Raw genomic sequence first — 19,324 nt, 5'->3', positions numbered from 1 at the left:
AAAGGCTTTATTTGGCAAAACCGCTGACATATGCATTATGTAACTTGGCGCGTGTGGTGGAATTTTGCGGCCCATTTTTTTTTTCATGTTATGCTTAGGTAGACTAAATTATTAGTAATAATCGTCGTCTGCGGCAACGAAGAGCCCAAACAAGGGGGATACGTAGCAATGGTTCCGGTTCATCTTGCCTCTTTCTGTGGGTAAACTACATCTACTCCCATGCTAGACAAGTCCTTTTCCCAGAATAAGCACGATTGCAGCACTAGAACCATTGGTACGTGTCCCCATTGTTCTGGCTCTTCGTAGCGGCATACGATGAAAAAATACAAATTACTTGGTTTATTCAGGCAATTAGTTCACTTAAGCGTCATACGAAAAAAAAATGGACATCAAAATTCCACCACAGGCGCCAGATTACAGAAAGAATATGCCAGGGGTTTAGCCTAGTGAAGCCCTTTAAAACGTAATTAGGGATGCAAAAATCAAGCCAGTTAAAGATTTGGCCGGCTCTACATTTTCCGCAGCATATCGACCCTGTATTCTCGTGATTTCGCACGCATGATACAGGAATACAGAACGGAGCGACATGTTAGGAGAAAAGAGGCACATATAAATTGCAAAAAACACATCGCTTGCACCATTCGCCTCTAAAGGGATCTTTGTCGTTGCTCGATGTGAAGCATGTCGCTTGCCTTGGGCACTGGCCGGTGGCTCACCTTTGGTGCGACAGTATTACTTCACTAGCAATCCTGAAAGCTGAGATATTTATCCGGTGAGATCTTGCGGCCTGTATCAAAACCTTCCTTCATGCTTATTATCTTCGTAATCTTCTCCAGTGAATTCACTCCGTACCACGCCACAGTCAAGTTTGCTGAAATAATAAAAGGAAATAAAATGGCTATACCACGAACTAGTGTATGAAACCTTAACTTTGGCGGTCGCGATTTTACATTACGTTTATAGACTTCTTCTCACATGAGGCCACGCGGTAGCAATTTATTCTTTACCGGCAATTAAAACGACACTTCGTGGCATAGCATTTACCGGAAGGACGCGATAAGCATACTTCATTACATACGGGGTTTCCAGGAAGCGAGGACATGTGAATGCGATGATAACACCGTGATTGTAGCGTTGACGACCCCTGAAAATAAAAACAAGAAATAGGGATAGATAATACTTTGGTGTTAAGGCAAATCTACCCCGTGCACTTTGTAGAGCAGTTGACGATGGCTACCGGAGGCATGTCCTACACGTTGGTCGGGTTCGCCGCAGAACTCGACTGGAGGCCCCTGCGCTTCGTTAAACCGATTCCTGGGAACAAGTTATGCCGGGCCTGTGGGCTAGTGTGCAGGAAGACCGCACTCCTACCGTGCTTGCACCTGCTGTGCGAGTCCTGCTACGGTCAGTGCGCACAGAACGGTCGGCGAGTGTGTCCTCTCGACGACCAGCACTGCCAAGACGAAGAAGTCGACTGGAAGGAGACCCCTGCCGACGAGATACTGACAAGAAAGGTAATTTTCTCTGAACAACGTTCAAAAATACCACTGAAAATAGGTTTAGCTTTATGGTTTGAGCATCCGCCTCGCATGCAGCTGGTGCGGGGTTCCATCCAAAGTGCCGCGGAATGCCCACAGGTGACACAATGTGTACAAGCTTTTCCCGGCCTGGTGCTCGGCTTCTTAACGCTGAAATGCTTGGGAAATGGGTCTATGACCCCACATTAAGTAGAATAAACGTCCTTGTGCCCGGGCGCTCTTTAGCGACAGCTGACCTTGCGCCATAAAAAATCATCATCATTATCATCAGTTTTGGCTTTACGTCTGAGCTTGTTAACTTTAGGGGTTGCATACCGGTCACAAAGACACTTTTTTGTGAGCTGAAGCATTTAAATAGAAAACACAAGTTTGCTGTCGTCAGGATAGACCGGCTCGGTCGTGCTGTAGATGCACGCATGTTCCGAAAAAGCGATTTCTGTCTCGATGTATACCAGGCGTTTCAGGAAAGACTAAATTCTGAAATCAGCTTTCAGAGGTAAAAATATGGCTTCTTCTTCTTCAGCATACTATTAACATTGCTGGCGGACACCAGAAAACCAATGAATCGTCTTAAGTACTAAGGCGTTTAACTAATCTTTAATAATTGTTTTTTAACTGGTAGTGTTAGGCTCCTAGTTGCAATTAGAGATTTGCAGCCTGTCGTTAGTAATAGCCTTATCAGTTTTCATAATTTCCAAATCACGATTACCGCTGGCGCTGCGGCTCCACAAAATTTGGCTTTTTCGGTTTGTTACATGCACTGAAAAGGTTGATTTGGCTGCATGCTTTTCCAAAGCTCATTTATTTTGACACTTTGTTACGAAATTGACTGACGACCGGATACAAATCTCTGACTGCCACCAGTTGTCTAGCTGTGATAGTTAATAAGTTAATTATCCGAAAATAGTTAGCCAGAGTATTACTTCAGACCAATCATCAGCTTTCCGGTGGCCGCAAACACTGCTAATACTATACCGCGAAAGCCGTACTTTAACCTCAAAAAGCACATTTTTCAAAACTTAAGTCTTACCTGGAACATCTGGAATAGAACACTACGGAAAGGAGAGGCCGCTATTAAGGAAATTTCCGTTGCGACCGGTAGATTTTCTGTTTCATTCCGTGTCATCCATTTCAATGCTTGTCACTGCTATTGTTCTGGTATACTGTACAAACAACAGGTATGGATCTTTGCAGCGAATAGTAAAGAATGGGATGCGTGCACAGGCAGAATACGCCGCAGTGGTCCGCAGGCAGGGAACCACCTATCTCCATGGAGAGAAGATAAATAGCACAAAACAAGTTCCAATTCTCACCAGTTCAGCTAAGCAAAAAGGGAATAAAAACACTAATTCCATTTTTTGAATCCAAACACCTGTTAGGGGGGCCCCACGGGAAAAGGTGAAATGATTCACGTTCAGAATCTATCATGCCATCATCAAGGGGGAGTACAATTTCGACGCGCATCCTGTACTCTTATCTTTGTCAAGCATCACGAAAAAAGAATAGCGTGCCAGCCATTGTGTAGCACAGGTCACCCTCCCCCCCTCTCCTTTTTTATCGAAATGAAGGGGTGTAGTACAAGCTCAAGATATATCCATTGTTGGCTTGGGATAGCGGCTTTTGTGTGGACAGACACCAACGAGAGATGGTTTTCCTGCATTGCAAATTGTCGAAGAAATAAATAAGTTTGAATGGCTTGCACTAATGTCATGATGATCTTCACTTTGTCGACAAGAACAACAATAAAAAAACAAAAAGAAAGGAAGGCGCAAATAAACGTTCAGGATGCAAAATTAAAGCGCTTATAATCAGGCTTGAGGCGCAAAACTTGCGCAACATCAGTGCGTACACTACACCGCAGTGATGCTTTCTCTCAATCGGGAACGACTTCCTAGTCCAGTTCACCTATTCGTCGAAGTATCTTGTTATGGTTCCCAAGTATCGTCGTAATAGTTTTATTCCGAAAGCAATCCGCCACGAAGTCTAATCGGGGCTTTAGGATGTGCCTGGCTTGGCTTGACCTTCAGTGCGATCCTCACGGAGACGGTCGACGCAGCCGATCACAGCTTCGTGCGGCAGCTTGTGCAGGAGGGGGAGGGCGTTCTCCGCGCGCAGAGGTACATAGAGCCATGTAGAGGTAGAGCTTTGGCAGCTGCATGGTATCGGGTTTCATGCACCCGAGTGCACCGGGCGGGCGAAGTTAGCGGGCTGGTTTTTTTTTTAACTTCACAAAGTCAGCAAATAGGCTCGCTGCCAATACATACATTTAGCTGGCCGTACGCAGTGAGCGGCTCCGCGGGTAACGAATGCGCATGCGCATACCGCTACGTACCTTGTAGCGTATTGCGTGCGTACGCACACTACAAGCCATAGCGCGCGCGCGCTATACGGGCAAGTTATGTGATGCGTTGACAAGATGGCGGCGCCCTGCTCGCCCGCTCCGGAAAAATTCTTGTCGCCGCTGCATTCTTCGATGCGATAGCGCGCTCGAAATGCTTCCTGTTCGCTTTTATTTCGCGCACTCTCGCCCACACGTAGAGGTGTGAGCGACAACGAGCCCCTATTTTTTCAGGAAATTGGCGAGGATCCTGCTCTTAAGCTTAACTAGATGCAGAATGTTTCCCCAATGATTTCCTCTTAGCAACGTCATTTGGCGTTGCAGTTCTCTAGCTTTTAGTCAGGTTTTATATTTTATTTTATTGACATAGTTTTACTTCTTTTCAACAAAAAAAAATGGCTTCTAATGCGCCCACCTTTACTATCATCAATAATTACTGGGAAAAAATTCAGCCCAGCGCGCTGATGTGCTTTGGTGTCATGTCACTAGGTGGCGCCTCTATTTGCATATACACCTGAGGGACGCTACGGCATTCTGGCTATCTCGACGAATTACGTGCACTGGAGAGGTTGCTTTGTCTGCAAGCTTCACGAAGGAGTATGTAATGGCGCGATGTAGCCAGAGTTTGTTGGGCACAACACCGAGGGTAACCGCGGTTTCAAAACTCTAAAAACTGCTGTGGATATTATTTACGGTAATCTAGGTGCCTTTCAGTAGTGAAGGAACCTAACAGTAATAGTTAAAAAATTAACGGTTCAATATAAGTGAGCCAGCCCGCTAGTTAGCACGCCTTACCGGTATACTGATGAACTACACCACTGACAATGCTATGCCGAAAAAAGTGCTCTTCGAAATCAAAAAGCTCGTTTATAAAAATTGGGTAAAATATTAGTGTAACACATGCACTGTATACGGAAACAATCTTACGGTAACCAACGTCTTATTCGTATGCATAAAACTTAAAAACCTCGAGGAAAACGTTTACATTTATTTTAAAATGACCACATTATTTTTCACGTAACATTCCTTCCAGATAAAATTGCCCTTTTTTATTTATCCATTGTTTTGAGACTACTATGTGAAGCTAATGGAGCAAATAAAGAATACCTTCTGACCAAATGTAGTCTATACAAGACAACAGACATTGCTAAACCTATAGCCGTAATTTCTTATACGCCATAAAGCCCAACAGATACAACAAAACACAAAAGGTTCCTTCTGAGTGCGCATTTAGCAGTGCACGAATGCAATCAAGACGCTAAGTGCATGAATGGTTATTCTGTCGGTTGGCTTCATACTAATGGTTATCTGTTATTTGTAGGTGAAATGCTGGAACGAAAAAAATGGCTGCGTGGACGTGCTGGCCGCTGCAGAGATCTGGCAGCACTTCCAACAGGAGTGTGGTCACCACTCGGTCTCCTGCCCCAACTGCTCGGCCACCGTTGTCCGCAGAGACGTGTGTACGCACCTGAGATCAGAGTGTCGTGCGCTGGTGACACCCTTCACGCCGGAATGCTATGGACACTCCACTTTCAGGCTGGAAACGGGGATATTGTCTTCCTTCAAAAGAGCATTGAAACAGCAGGGATGTGAAATAAGACCCTTCTTCGAGCGATTCCCTGTTGACAGGGGATCACGTGAACACAAGCTCAACGAAACTTGCCACAGCGTGAACACCTTCAAAAAAACGCTGAGGCAAGAATTGATCGCTTTAAACGAAAGCTTGAAAGGATTGCCGGAGCTAATGAAAGACAGTTTGGACAGTTTCGCGGAGAGAGTGTGCGAAATCATGGCTTGTAATGAGCAAATGAAGGAATGTCTGAAAGCAAGAACGGAGCAAACAGAAAATCTTGCCAGCTCTATAAACGCAGTAACCGAAAGACTGAAACAGGGCCCTGTGATTTCGACCAGTCTGAATGCTGTCAGGCTGGCGCAGATTGCTGATGCCGTCGAAGCATGCACGGAAAGGAGTGACAAGGCATTGCACTGGACCAAAGAACAGTTCTGGATTTCTGGCCTGCACGTGGACCACTGCGTCTTTTTTGTCAAAGGTGTGGAAGCCCTTAAAGAAGCCATTTTGAGAACCGGCTCTGCTATCTATGCCGGTGGGAAGGTATACCTCCGCGGCTACTGCATATCACCCGGAGTATGGTTCGAGAAAGAAGGTGATTCGGTGATGTTATACCCGGCTCTCCAGCTGCACAAGGGTGACATGGACGACTCTGTCACATGGCCATTTGCATACAACATTAAACTGAGCGTCGTACATCCGATGTCCGGGGCAAAATGCATAAGCGTTGTTACACCGGGCCCGTTCGGAAACCTTGAAAGGCCTACAAATTCAAGTAACGAGCCGACTTGGTTTCCGACTTCCTTGAAGCTAGAGGACCTTACCCGTGACGGCTATGTGCACCACGACTGGCTTCGTGTAAAGTGGGAGCTGCTGATTTGAGCTACACTCCAATAAGAGTAGAAGCCTCTACGATACTCAGTTTTACTGCCTGTCTCTTAACCTGATCAGCATGGTTCTACAGTTATAGTTAGTTCAATGCTGGAGTCCTTTCTGCCAGAACTGGCAGCTATAGAGAGACCTTAACCTTTCATAATATGAGCCAAGCTCGACTGATTACAACAGTATATAGAGTGTGTTGCATACATTTCATGGCCGCTCAGGTCTTTCCTTCGATAGCCTGCACGAGATTGCAACTTCAACACCATTTTTTTTCTCCTCTAAGTAAGCTGGATTGTCGACATATACAAAGTATGGACGAACTCAGTGTAAATATGTATGGATGTTCAGATGATACCAGTTTAAGCTGATAGGGCTTGCGCCTTGCATATTTAAGTGGAACGACCTTCTTCCGACATTCCCTAGAATTGCAAGCCGAAGCAGGAAACCGTGCCGCCTTGATTGGGGAGAACTAACAAAGAGGGCCGGCCGCGTGTTTAACAGGAATGGCAACGCATCGATTTGTTCTTGTTGTCTGATCATCTCGGGTACTCGCTTTGACACAGACGCGAATCCTGACGAACAAGAGAGAAATAATGTCTTTATCTTAATATTTGATTTTTAGTGGTGGGAGTGCATGCGTGTTTGCGCTCGTGTACAAGAATCGCCGTCAAGCCGTTGTGGTCATGAGTTTATGCTATAGCTTTTTACATGCTCGTTTGTCTTGTTTTCATTCAGAAGAGCAATAGGTTTGGAAAACTTAGAGATCTCTGCGTCGATCCGCATTCGAGCAATGCGAAAGCAAAACGTCCACACACTATATCGACGTACGTGGCTGTTGTGACGTCCATGTACAGTAACGACGTCCATGGAAGTTTTGACCTCTTTTTTTCGCGTTTTTTCGCTTTTAATTAATTAACTAATTGCTCGTCACCTACAAAATTTTTCTCGCGGCAACATTTTATCACACACTATCGGTCAAAATCACACTTTCACACATTTATCTTGAAAGAACGACGTAATCGTGCAGAAAAAAGTGCGGACACTTATTGCTGGCGCGTAAGAGTCATGTAATGCCCTCGCATTAATAAAGCTTGAAACTGGATTTTGCAGCAGTGTTTCTTTCTCAAGTTTAACTTGAGATGGCAATGAAGGCCAACTTTCCTCATCTGTCGCCCCTGCCTCCTGCGAAGACGTTCTGGCACATAGTTTCTTTAGCAGCGACTTTTTTCGTGGCTCAATTCTGACCCATTTGCGAAGCAGGCGTTGGCGATGTTTAGGCTTATCACGTGAACAGCGCCGCCCACTCCACCAGCGGATGACGTCACCAGGTACATGCAGGTTTGCCGTGCGCCTGGTTGGCATGCTGTTATTCTGTCGGCCAGCCGAGGCGAGCAAGAGATGGAAGATGCGCAAAGCTGTCCCAGATGCAGCTGCTTATAGCTCTGAAATCTCAGACAGGGGTCACTTTGTGAGCTAATTAATGTTGCATGGTGTGAATGAAGCGCAAAAAGAAACCAAAAACACAGACGAACAATACCTGCGTGCTCAAAAAATTTCGTGTAGTGCACTCGTTCCCCTTCTGTGCGCTTCTATCTGACTAATTTGACGAATTACGTGCACTGGGGGAGTTGCTTTGGCTACAGGTTTTTCGAAAGCGAATGCTTTTTGGCGCGATGTAGGCAAAATTTGTTTAGTCAAAGCGCCGAGGGCAACTGCATATTCCAAACTCTAAAAGTTAGGGTGGGGCTATACTCCTTCCAATATATTTAGGAGACTATCTGTAATAGTTAAAAGGTTAACAATTTAATATTAGTTCACTAGCCTACTAGTTGGTACGTCTTTGCTGTAATGTGATTCCCTACATCGCTGACAATCCTAGGCTGAAAGAAAGGCCCTTCTTACACAGAAAGAGTATATTTCAAATACTGAAGAACATATTTGGTGAAACACCTGGTATATTGTGAAAACCTGCATCTTCTTTGTTGACTTCAGGTCTTCACTTTATATTCAAACCATATTATTTTTTTCTTTTTTTTTCTTTTTTTTGGGGGGGGGGGGTGGGGGTGAAGAAGCAAATCTCATCTAACTTTGAATTTTCGGTATCAGTAGCGGGATAATGAGAAAGCTACACCAACCGTTTTTGCACTCTATGCGGAGCGCATGGCGTGTTTCCGCGTTAGTTGTGCTCAGCAGAGAATAATAGAACGCTTTCTAAATCACAAATTGCCCTCACTAATTTTTGCTGCGTTCCAAGCTACAACGTGGCCTGTACTGGCAACATCATACCGTAAATACCATCCCTGAACTCTTTCTGGTATCTATAAATTCTTGAGAACTGTTTTAGAGATAATGCATATCAAGGGATTTGATTTGGTTATTCTCAGGACTCAAATAATGGCGTTTGCTTTCGAGGGCTGCCGTTGTCCTCACCTCCCTTGTATACGCCAGTGCCCGCTTGATTGCCAGGATTCTCCTAACCTAACACACATGACTCCATTGTGGTTTCGACTATGCAGCGCTTGTAACTCGAAAAGTTCGTTTGTGCACTTTTATACACCGCTAAATTCTCCACCCACGAACTGTTTGCTGAAAAAAACTTCTCTGCCCTTTTATAATGTGTCCTTTCTAAATAAAGAGCCCGAAGCAAAGACATCAAAAAGACCATTATTTATGAAAAGAAACAAGAACTATACCGCTGTTTTTTTTATTTGCTATTAAAATTTTTGTTCGCATACACTCTACTACCAGGGTTCGTTCGAAGCTGTTCGAAAGGAGATACGCCTGCGCTACGATAAACAAACCGGACACGGCACAGAAGGGCTTCAATGCGCCGGATGGGCGCACTCCGTCAAGGAACTGACGAGAGGCGCCGGATACAGCCACGATTATACCCAGGGTGACTGCTGATAAAAAAGGAGTATGTAGGGGCGTATCACAGAGACGTGCAACTTCACTCGCACAGCACGCAGACCAGCAAGCAGAGGTGGTGGGCGATGCCTCCTGGAAGCATGCAGTACACCCTTGTTGGCTTCTCCCGAGAACTGGACTGGAAGCCCCTGCGGTTCCTTAAGCCTATTCCCCAGTACAGGGTATGCAGTGCCTGCGGACTAGTGCGAAGATTGACGGCCCTGCTTCCGTGCATGCACGTGCTGTGTGAGTCTTGCTTCCGTCAGTGTTCTCAAGACGGGGAGCGCGTGTGTCCCCATGAGGGCTACCACTGCCAAGACGAGGACGTCGAGTGGAAGGAATGCCCCTTCGACGAGCTCCTTAAAAGACAGGTGAGCAGATGAAGCGAAATTCCGATTTTATTTCTATTTTATTTCTATTTTTTTCAACTACGAGAGCACCCAGCAAATTCTGGAGATATCTAAGTTCTCAACGCACAAGCAGCAAGGCAAAATCCACCGAAGGAATTTACGCTGACACCTTTAACACTCACCTTCAGTCAGTGTTCACACATCACAACGACTGCTGTGACCTTACCCCCGCATTCGAATGCAAGACCACGCTGTCAGGCACTCCTTCAATATCCGAGGCGGGAGTGCTTATGATGTTGTTAAACATGGATGATGATGGACCAGATGGAATCCCGAACAAATTTCTCAAGCGATATGCCGAGCCGATAAGTAAATACCTCTGCCTGATATATCAAAAATTAATCGACGAGTGTAGCCTTCCTGCAGAGTGGAAAATAGCCAAAGTAATTCCGGTACATAAATCTGGCAATATTTCATCTGCAGCTAATTATCGACCCACATCACTGACATGTGCATGCTGCAAATTACTGGAGCACATTATTTTGAAATTTATGACAAATTTTGTTGAAGTCAATAACATACTCCACAGAAACCAGCATGACCCAGAAGACGCGGGTTCGATCCCGGCCGCGGCGGCTGGAATTTCTTTGGAGGAAAAATTCTAGAGGCCCGTGTACTGTGCGATGTCAGTGCACGTTAAAGAACCCCAGGTGGTCGAAATTTCCGGAGCCCTCCACTACGGCGTCTCCCATAGCCTTAGTCGCTTTGGGAGGTTAAACCCCATAAACCAAACCAAACCAAACAGAAACCAGCATGGATTTCGTAGTGGCGTGTCAACGACTACGCAACTAGTAGAAATTATGCATGATTTTGCGCAATGCCTCAACAATCAGTCACAAATCGATGCCCTTTTCCTAGATCTGTCGAAGGCTTTTGACCGAGTCTCTGATTCTAAACTCCACTTAAAACTTAGAATTATAGTTCGTGAGGGACCACTCGTACGATGGGTTTATAATTGCCTCTCTGACCGTTATCAATTTGTACAATACGACTATCATGCCTCCAAATTAGTACCTATTCTTTCAGGAGTACCTCAGGGTACAGTTTTAGCCCTGCTGTTGTTTCTACTTTTTATTAACGACATATGAAATGAAACCGAAGTAAAAATGCGACTATTCGCGGATGACTGCATGCTGTACCAAGAAATAAAAGACTCTAATGACCAGGAAAAACTTAACAATGCTCTAGGAAAAATTGCAAAGTGGTGTTCATTCACAAGTCAGTTTTTTAATTTACTAAGCGATCTTACTTGTCGTTTCCCGAATTCAAGCTTACTTTTACTTGGTGACTTTAACTTTCCGGCTATTAACTGGTCGTCATTAACAGCTCCTGCCAATGATCCTGAAGCTCAGGCTTTCCTCCAGTCCTGTCTTGATTTCTCTTTGCAACAACTTATTTCTGAACCTACGCGTCGTTCCGCCACTACAGCCAATATTCTCGATCTTATCCTGACAAGTGATCCTTACCTTTGCTCCAACATTGCGCTCTTAGAAGGCCTTTCCGACCATTCTATAATCACGGGTAACCTGAATTTTGTGCCCCGTAAAAAGGTAACTCGTACTAAACAAATAAGGTGCTACAACCGAGCAAACTTCGGTGAAATAAACGCTCAGTTGTCAGTCTTTGCTGATCATTTTCTTCACGATTTTTCGTCACGCTCCGTCGAAACGAACTGGAACCTGTTCAGCGTGAAACTTGCTACTCTCATTGACAGATTCATACCCGTCATCAGTATCCCATGCACTAACACAACGCCTTGGTTTAATAGGCATCTACGTCGCCTGAATAACAAGAAAAAGCGCCTTTACAGACAAGCCGACAAGAATAGACACTCCGAATCTTGGAAACGGTACAAACTATGTGATAAGGAATATCAGACTGAGTTGACATCTGCACGTAGGCACTTCTTCACACACGATCTACCGGCAATGCTAACAAACAATCCACGGAAGTTCTGGGCGGAAGGCAGCAATGTTCCAGTGGCCGAATGCGCCGAACTTTTCAATAACGCATTCACATTCGTTTTTACCTGTGAAGATCTCCCTCTACCTTCTATTTCTGTCAGCACTTCTAATACGTCAATGTCCGAAATATGTATCAGTGAGACCGGAATCTTATCCTTACTAGGGAAGCTTAAAACAACATCAGTATCAGATCACCTTGGCTTTAATAACAAAATACTCAAAAATTCATCTGATGGTATTCATCGCATCTTGTGCGCTATTTTTTTCACAATCTCTATCATCAGGCGTGATTCCGCTGGACTGGCGCCTAGCTAAAGTTGTGCCAATTTTCAAGTCTGACGATCGTTCCTCACCACTAAATTACCGACCCATTTCATTAACTAGCACTGTTTGCAAACTTCTTGAACACGTAATTCACTCGCAGGTAATTAACTCTTGAAGAACATAATATTATCTTTATATATCAACATGGGTTCCGTAAAGGCTACTCATGCGAAACGCAACTTGCCGGATTCATTCAAGACATACATTCATCGATTGATGCTGGCATTCAAGTAGACTCCATATTTTTTTTATTTTTCTAAAGCTTTCGACAGAATACCTCACAACCGGTTATTAATGAAACTAGCACTGCTTAATATTCACCCTCTGGTAATTGCATGGGTTAAAGATTTTTTCTTTTTGCCGGTCTCAATTTACAACTGTAAATAACCACAATTCGTCTTTCAGCCAAGTACACTCTGGCGTCCCACAAGGAAGTGTGCTTGGCCCCTTACGTTTCCTAATATTTATAAACGATTTACCGGATTCCATTTCTTCCCATATCAGACTTTTTGCTGATGATTTTGTAATTTATCGCAAAATTTATTCTAACACCGATTGCCAATCCCTTCAATCTGACCTGGATTCAGTAACAGCATGGTGCTCAATCTGGCTTATGCAACTTAATCATTCAAAAGCAAAATTGATGTCTTTTACTAACCGAATGTCTCGAATTCAAACTGCATACTCCTTAAATAATAACTCACTCGAGCTAGTCACCACGTATAAGTACTTAGGACTTCACCTTCATTCAGACTTAGCATGGAACCATTATATTAACCTTATGCTTGCATCTGCTAATCGGTCAATAGGTCTCTTAAGGTATGTCACCACCTTTTTCAAAAATTTCTTTAATTTTGACTATTAAATTTTTATTTCACATTTACGTTATAAAGCACCGTTTTATATGATATTCAAAAGCAAGAAAGAGTGAAAAAAGCCGTGCTGGTATTAATTATTCAGAAAATAATGCCCAAACTTGGTTGTTATGCAAACATTCATAACTAGCGAATGGAAAGCAAGAATTTTAAACTTTTTGGCACAGACTTAGCCAACTAACCATGCTGTGCAACCAACTAGGATCTTTGCCACCCGATAATTGGGAAAAAAGTTATAGCAAATATGCCAAAGAAAACAAAAAAATGTGTCATTTTTGCCTGCATTCCTTGACATAAAACATGATTATATCAAAACTCACCATTCGATTTAATTTATCCTAGTTCATTGCACAGGCTAATAAAAAAGGAGAGAGCGTGCAAAGCTTCATTGAAAAATATTTATTGATTTCGGAGTTATGACTGTTTGCGCAACACGAAAGTGCAAGAAATAAAGTTTTGAGAAAAACAAGATTAAAGTTTTTCAATCCTTGTAGAAAGAAGATCATCATGCCCTAGGAAGTTAAAATGCTCCAGGTTCATAGCTAGGGCCCTCCTTAGCTGATGTGAGCTCTCTTTTGGCATTTGTTTCTGCCCGTCCTTTTTTGCGGAGATGTTTTGCCTCACCCGTTGATTGAAGTTGGGCCTTCATCACATGGTAATGGTCACTGGTGCAACATGCTAGGAGAGTGTGGTGGCCAGATTCGATACCTGCTTCCCTCAAAATATCTGCTGTACTTCTGTTGCCATCACTGAAGGACGAATTCGGTAGCATTCAAAGCGATAGCGCGAAGCAAACAACTGAGACGCTTGTAGCGTCATGCATCCCCATTGCGGAATTTTAAAGCAATGTTTAAAAAACAAAATAAGCCTTAAAAATTGCCTTTGAGTAATCTTTTACATATCAGACTAAAACAAAACAAAAAATTTTCAGTATACGCCGCTGATTATTGCCGAGTTATCATTTTCTGTTACCAAACCACATTAGTTTCGGTTTCAGAACTGTTCACCACCTGTTCGAAAGTTGGCTGTAACTTTTTAACAAAATAAGATACGAACATTATTCTTGCTGCAAAACATTTTTGAAGGTTTTGGGATTCCCAAAATATAAAAAAGAAAAAATGTCATTTTTCCAAAAAAAGCGCTTTCTCAAAGGTGGTGACATACCTTAAAACATAACCTAAAGCATGCATGCTCCTCCTCACCTCCGTTCCCATGCTTATACCACTCTAATTCGACCTAAAATTGAATATGCCTCGGCTATTTGGGACCCTTACCAATCTTACCTAATAAATAACATTGAATCATTGCAGAACCGCGCCGTTCGTTTTATTTACTCCAATTATTCACGTAACACTAGCATCACAGCCTTGAAGAAACGCTCAGGTCTCAAGAATTTATGCCTCCGCCGCAAAGTTGCACGACTATCACTTTTTCATAAACTTTATCATCATCCATCACTTCATAACGACTTTTTTTCTTTGCCTCCTTCGATTTCTGACCGCCGCGATCATCCCTTTAAAGTTAGGCGTTTCACGAGCAGAACATTTAACTATGCGCATTCATTCTTACCACGCGCAATATCTGACTGGAACACTCTGCCTCCACATATCGCAACCACCACTGATCCTGATAAATATTTTAATCTTATATCTTCAATAACTACTGCTTAACTCTTCGCGTACATTGTTATTTTATTTGTTCATGGCTTCCTTTTTTGCAGGGTATGTTACTAAAATGATTCATTGCATTAGTGTTCTGTTTGTATAATTTTAATACTGCAGTGTTTTTCGTTCTTTGCTGCGCTGCCATTGTTTTGATTCCTTTGCTTATTTATGTCATGCAAAATGTCTTATTTGTGGTTTTGTTGTTTTATATTTGTGGTTTTGTTTTATTCTGTTCAATTGCCTGCCCCCCCCCCCCCCCCCTCCCCTATGTAATACCCTCTCGAGGGCCTTTAGGGGTATTTTGTATAAATAAATAAATAAATAATAAATAAGTGGCAGGTGGTTATCAATTTCGGAAAACGGTGTCTAAGTCTATTAAAAAGAAAAAGTGTAAACTAGATTATGTATATTCTTGGAACAACATGAATATCCGTAGTGTGACCGAATATCGATACTTGGGTGTAGTCATCACTTCTGACTTAAACTGGACTCCGCATGTTCAAACCATAGCTAGCAAAGCACTGAACAAGTTCATTTTCCTTAAAACGGCCCTTCGTCATTCTACATCCGATACAAAACTTCTTGCTTATGTCACTTTTATCCGTCCGGTCTCAGATTACGCCAACATAGCTTGGTTCCCCCACACTAAAAACAACGTTAATACGCTCGAGATGGTCCAAAGGAAAGCCGTGCGCTTTATCTTCAACTGCTATGGCCGCATGCATTCAGCCACAGATCTTTTACGCACGGCAGGGCTTCACACGCTGACCAGCTGTGCCAAATTACACTGTTTAAAATTTTTTTATCTACTCCTTAATAACTAATTAAAGATGTTTCCCACAGACTTTGTTCGTATAAACAATACACGAGGAACACGTCACAAGCATGCACTGACCCTTAAAGACTATTTCTGTCGCAGTAATACTTTACAATATTCTTTTTTTCGAAAACTTTTTCTAGATTGGAATCACTTGCATTTATCAGTCGCAGCCCCGCGCACCATAGACAAATTTATTACCCTCGCTGAGAGCTCTGTACTTTCATTCCTCTCATCATAACCTTGCTCATAACGTCTCCACCTTTTCCTCATTAAAATTCCTTTCTCTCTTTGTAATACAGCGCTCTTCTCAGTGTATGTATTGTACTCAAGTGCCATCATCAGTTTTATGACACGAATTGCTTTATTTATTCTTGCCATTTGTATTGCATGTTTTGCCTTTATTTTCTACTCTTAAAAATGTAGCACTGAACCTGTATTTGTATGTTTTGCCCTATCCTGTAAAAATCCCGAGAAGGAATTGACAGTATTCCGAAATAAATAAATAAATAATCTTGTTTATGTATATAAAACAATGCACGTGGACTGCACGCGCAAAAACAAGCCCAATGAGGCTTTGGCAGGCCTGAACATGTTTTCCTTAGTGCAAAATTGAAGGATGGGTTCATTTGATTGATTGATTGATTGATTGATTGATTGATTGATTGATTGATTGATTGATTGATTGATTGATTGATTGATTGATTGATTGATTGATTGATTGAAAGGAAGCTTCTCCAGCTTTGCAGCTTCTAGATATCTCCCTGGAACGTAACGGGATCACTAGGGAAGCGCTCACACTAGCGGTATGGCTGGCGTAATATCTCAAAAACGCAAACGCAGAAGTCATTCAACGCGTCGCCCCTGGAAAATTTTCATTACGCCGTCTATCGACTGTCCATAGACCCTTGGCAATAACATCTATTGACTTTCTATAGACGAATTCTAGTCACTAGTCTGTAAACAATAGAAATCCTCTTAACACGGCATAAAAAATTATTATATTGCTTAGGATCAAAGTGGATATCAATAGGAAGGCAATAGAGTCTATAAGAAGTCTATAGAAAGCCTGTAAGCCATTTGTTTTAGGAAATTTTCCTTACCAATCGGTTTTTCGCCCGTGCAGCTAGAGGTTTCGCGTGAAGCAGAAGGATGGGTCCGGGAGCTATTTTTCCGGCCCCATACATGATTATACCCAACGGGAGGTGACAGCGTGGCAAGACAAGTGCACGCTCTCCGCAGTAGCGCATATCTGTCCACGCGGCCCAAACTGGAAATGATGGCAAGCACTATAAAACCGCTATGGGTCCGATAGTGGGCGCTTACGCAATGATCCATATTGGATGATGAGACTTAGGGGAAAACTGATGGATTTCGGACAAATTTCGTTGCGAAAGCAACACTACGCTAGATGCCGAGCCATTTCGCGGAGCTGACGGAAGGCCATACTGCGCATGCGCGAGGAGCAGTGACGTCACACGGCGCACAGCTGGCGCGCCGCCGCCGTCGCTGCGCGGGTGACTCCGCCGCGCTCGCCAGTTGCGCATGCACAGTAACGGCCCATAGCTAGCGTGTCGGGGACGCCGCCGCTGCCGCGCGCTCTTCATCGTCTCTCTCTCCTCATTTCTTTCGCAATCCTCCAGGTTTAACCAGGTCTAAACCACTGCCAATTTTTTATGCGAAGCATACTACTTTAGCTACCACTTCAGCCCTTCACCGTGGTTATGTGCCTCCAAATCACGTGATACATGACGTCACACCACGTGACATGATGACGTCACGACAGTAGAGAAACGGGGGCCCACCTCGCGCCGTCGCTGTGGTTGTGCGTCTCCAAATCACGTGATACATGACGTCACACCACGTGACACGATGACGTCACGACAGTGGAGAAACGGGGGCCCACCTCGCGCCGTCGCTGTGGTTGTGCGCCTCCAAATTACGCGACACGATGATGCTTCGCATTCTCCAGGCTTAACCAAGTTAAGCCTCAGCCATTTTTTATTTACCTTGTACGTCAATCACTTTTTTTTAGGTTACGATCTCCGACTTGATGAAAGGAACACCTACCGTCTGTCTGTCTGTCTGTCTGTCTGTCTGTCTGTCTGTCTGTCTGTCTGTCTGTCTGTCTGTCTGTCTGTCTGTCTGTCTGTCTGTCTGTCTGTCTGTCTTTGTCTTTGTCTTTGTCTTTGTCTTCCAACCGTTCTCTATTTCGCCATCCAACAGTTTGTGTGTGAACACATATATTCGTCTATCTACCAACCTACTGCTTCCTTGGTCAGTCTGCCATATATCTATTTACCTGCTCGCCCGTGCCGATGCAAACGGAGAACGCCTTTTTGATGCCGTCCTTCCAAATGACGCTAGCTTAATTTGATTGGGAAGGAACCACGGGTTTGGGAAGGAACTTCAATGTCTATGAGCAGTCAGTTTACTCTACATCCTATTTCTTTGCAGGTAAAGTGCTGGAACCAAGAAAGTGGCTGCGAGATTATCACGGCCGCCTCGGATATCATCCAGCATTTTCAGCACCAGTGCGGATACCACTCGGTCTCCTGCCTCAAGTGCTTCGCTACAGTTCTTTGCAAGGACGTATGCGCGCATCTCGAGTCAGGCTGTAGCTCTTTAACAACGTTTCCTGCGTCCGCATGTGAAGGACAGTCGATTCGCAGAGATGAAGCGGAGATTTTTTCATCCTTTCGACGAGCGTTGGAAGAGCAAGCTGGCGAAATGAAGGCCTTTCTTGAGCGGCTGCCTAGTCCACGTGATGACAGACTGAATGAAATCTGCCACAGCATAAACACGTTCAAAGAAACTCTGAGGCAAGAGCTGTCTGACGGCATAAATAGCCTAAAACAAACTCTGAGAGAAGGAGAAAACAGAGCGAGACAGTCTCAAGAGAGCTTCGCTAACTGTGTAAGCAGATTTGACGAAGCGCTGAAAAGTGTGCACAATAGTGTGCCCACACAGAGCGCTGAAAGGTCTTTGGAGACCGCGTCTGCCATCCAGGCATCCAACACGGAAGCGACGGCTTCTAGTGAGAACACAGCAGACTGTTTGAGAACTGTGCTCTGGAACAGTGCAGTGCACATATCACACTGTGAATTCATTGTAAGAAGTGTTAAAGCACTTCAAGAGACAGCAATGAGAAAAGGCTTTGCTGATTTCACTACCCACCTTGCATACCTTCGAGGCTACTGTCTGCTCCCTGGACTCAGATTTCAAAAGAAAAATGACTCTGTGACGCTGCACATCACCTCTATCTTGTACAAGGGTGACTTGGACGACTTTGTTCAGTGGCCATTCATGCACAGAATCAGGTTGAGCGTACTGCACCCAAAAAGTGGCGGAGAGCGCAGCATCAATGGGCAGAGATTTCAGCCTCTGGAATGGTCTAAAAGACCAGTGGAAAAGAGAAACAAAGGAGCTGTCTTTATTCATCAGACCCTGGACCTCAAACAGCTCATAGCAGGAGGCTACGTCGAAGATGACCTGCTTCAGGTGAAGTGGGAGCTGCTGCTGTGAGCTGCGCTTGAATCCAATCAGCGGCTTAGGCCATGTCCTCTCATTGAAGCACGTGCACATGGCACAGTGTTGATTCAGTTACTCAGAACGAAAGTTTGGGACTAGTAGCAGCGTGAAAAATGTTTCTCGTACGGAACTGAGTGTGTGTCAATTTCTGGTATCGTAAATAAACTTCTGTATCGCCGAATGTGCTAAAGGATGTGTTTTAATCCAATAAATTTGATGCCACAATTTCATGTCTGCCACAATTTCGCTCTGCTTGGCCAGACTGGGGACGGCTGTGACATCGATCGCGTGTCGGAATCATATGCTTCAAGAAAACAATGTCATTCGATTGGGGTAGTTAGACCAAATGCGGATATGTGCTCTAGCGTGATGTGCTTCGATGCGGCGCTGGTTTGCTAGGTTAAGATGGTGGTGTGCGTTTTCTGTCATGAAAAAGTGAAAGGAGGACATGGAAACATCTGCCATCTGTCTTGTGACGTCAAGAGGGTAAAGGACCCTTGATCA

At 44.0% G+C, this 19,324-nt stretch overlaps 2 protein-coding genes across 2 annotated transcripts; both read left to right on the top strand.

Annotated features, from left to right (window-relative positions):
- The first annotated feature begins 451 nt into the window (after positions 1–451).
- On the top strand, positions 452–7,437 carry LOC149330942 (uncharacterized). The gene is made up of 2 exons (XM_089560021.1): positions 452–1,514; positions 5,198–7,437. The coding sequence occupies exons 1-2, from the start codon at positions 1,230–1,232 to the stop codon at positions 6,326–6,328; spliced, it is 1,416 nt and encodes a 471-aa protein (XP_089416147.1). The 5' UTR covers positions 452–1,229; the 3' UTR covers positions 6,329–7,437.
- Positions 7,438–9,187: 1,750 nt separating this feature from the next.
- On the top strand, positions 9,188–19,045 carry LOC149330941 (uncharacterized). The gene is made up of 2 exons (XM_089561663.1): positions 9,188–9,606; positions 17,747–19,045. The coding sequence occupies exons 1-2, from the start codon at positions 9,322–9,324 to the stop codon at positions 18,812–18,814; spliced, it is 1,353 nt and encodes a 450-aa protein (XP_089417789.1). The 5' UTR covers positions 9,188–9,321; the 3' UTR covers positions 18,815–19,045.
- Positions 19,046–19,324: the final 279 nt, after the last annotated feature.

The sequence above is a fragment of the Amblyomma mixtum genome, chromosome 9, assembly GCF_055824585.1.
Source record: "Amblyomma mixtum isolate Tamu chromosome 9, ASM5582458v1, whole genome shotgun sequence".
In the NCBI taxonomy this organism is placed as follows: Eukaryota; Metazoa; Arthropoda; class Arachnida; order Ixodida; family Ixodidae; genus Amblyomma; species Amblyomma mixtum.
Note: the sequence above shows the minus strand (reverse complement) of the source record. Positions and strands in the feature narration are given on the sequence as shown.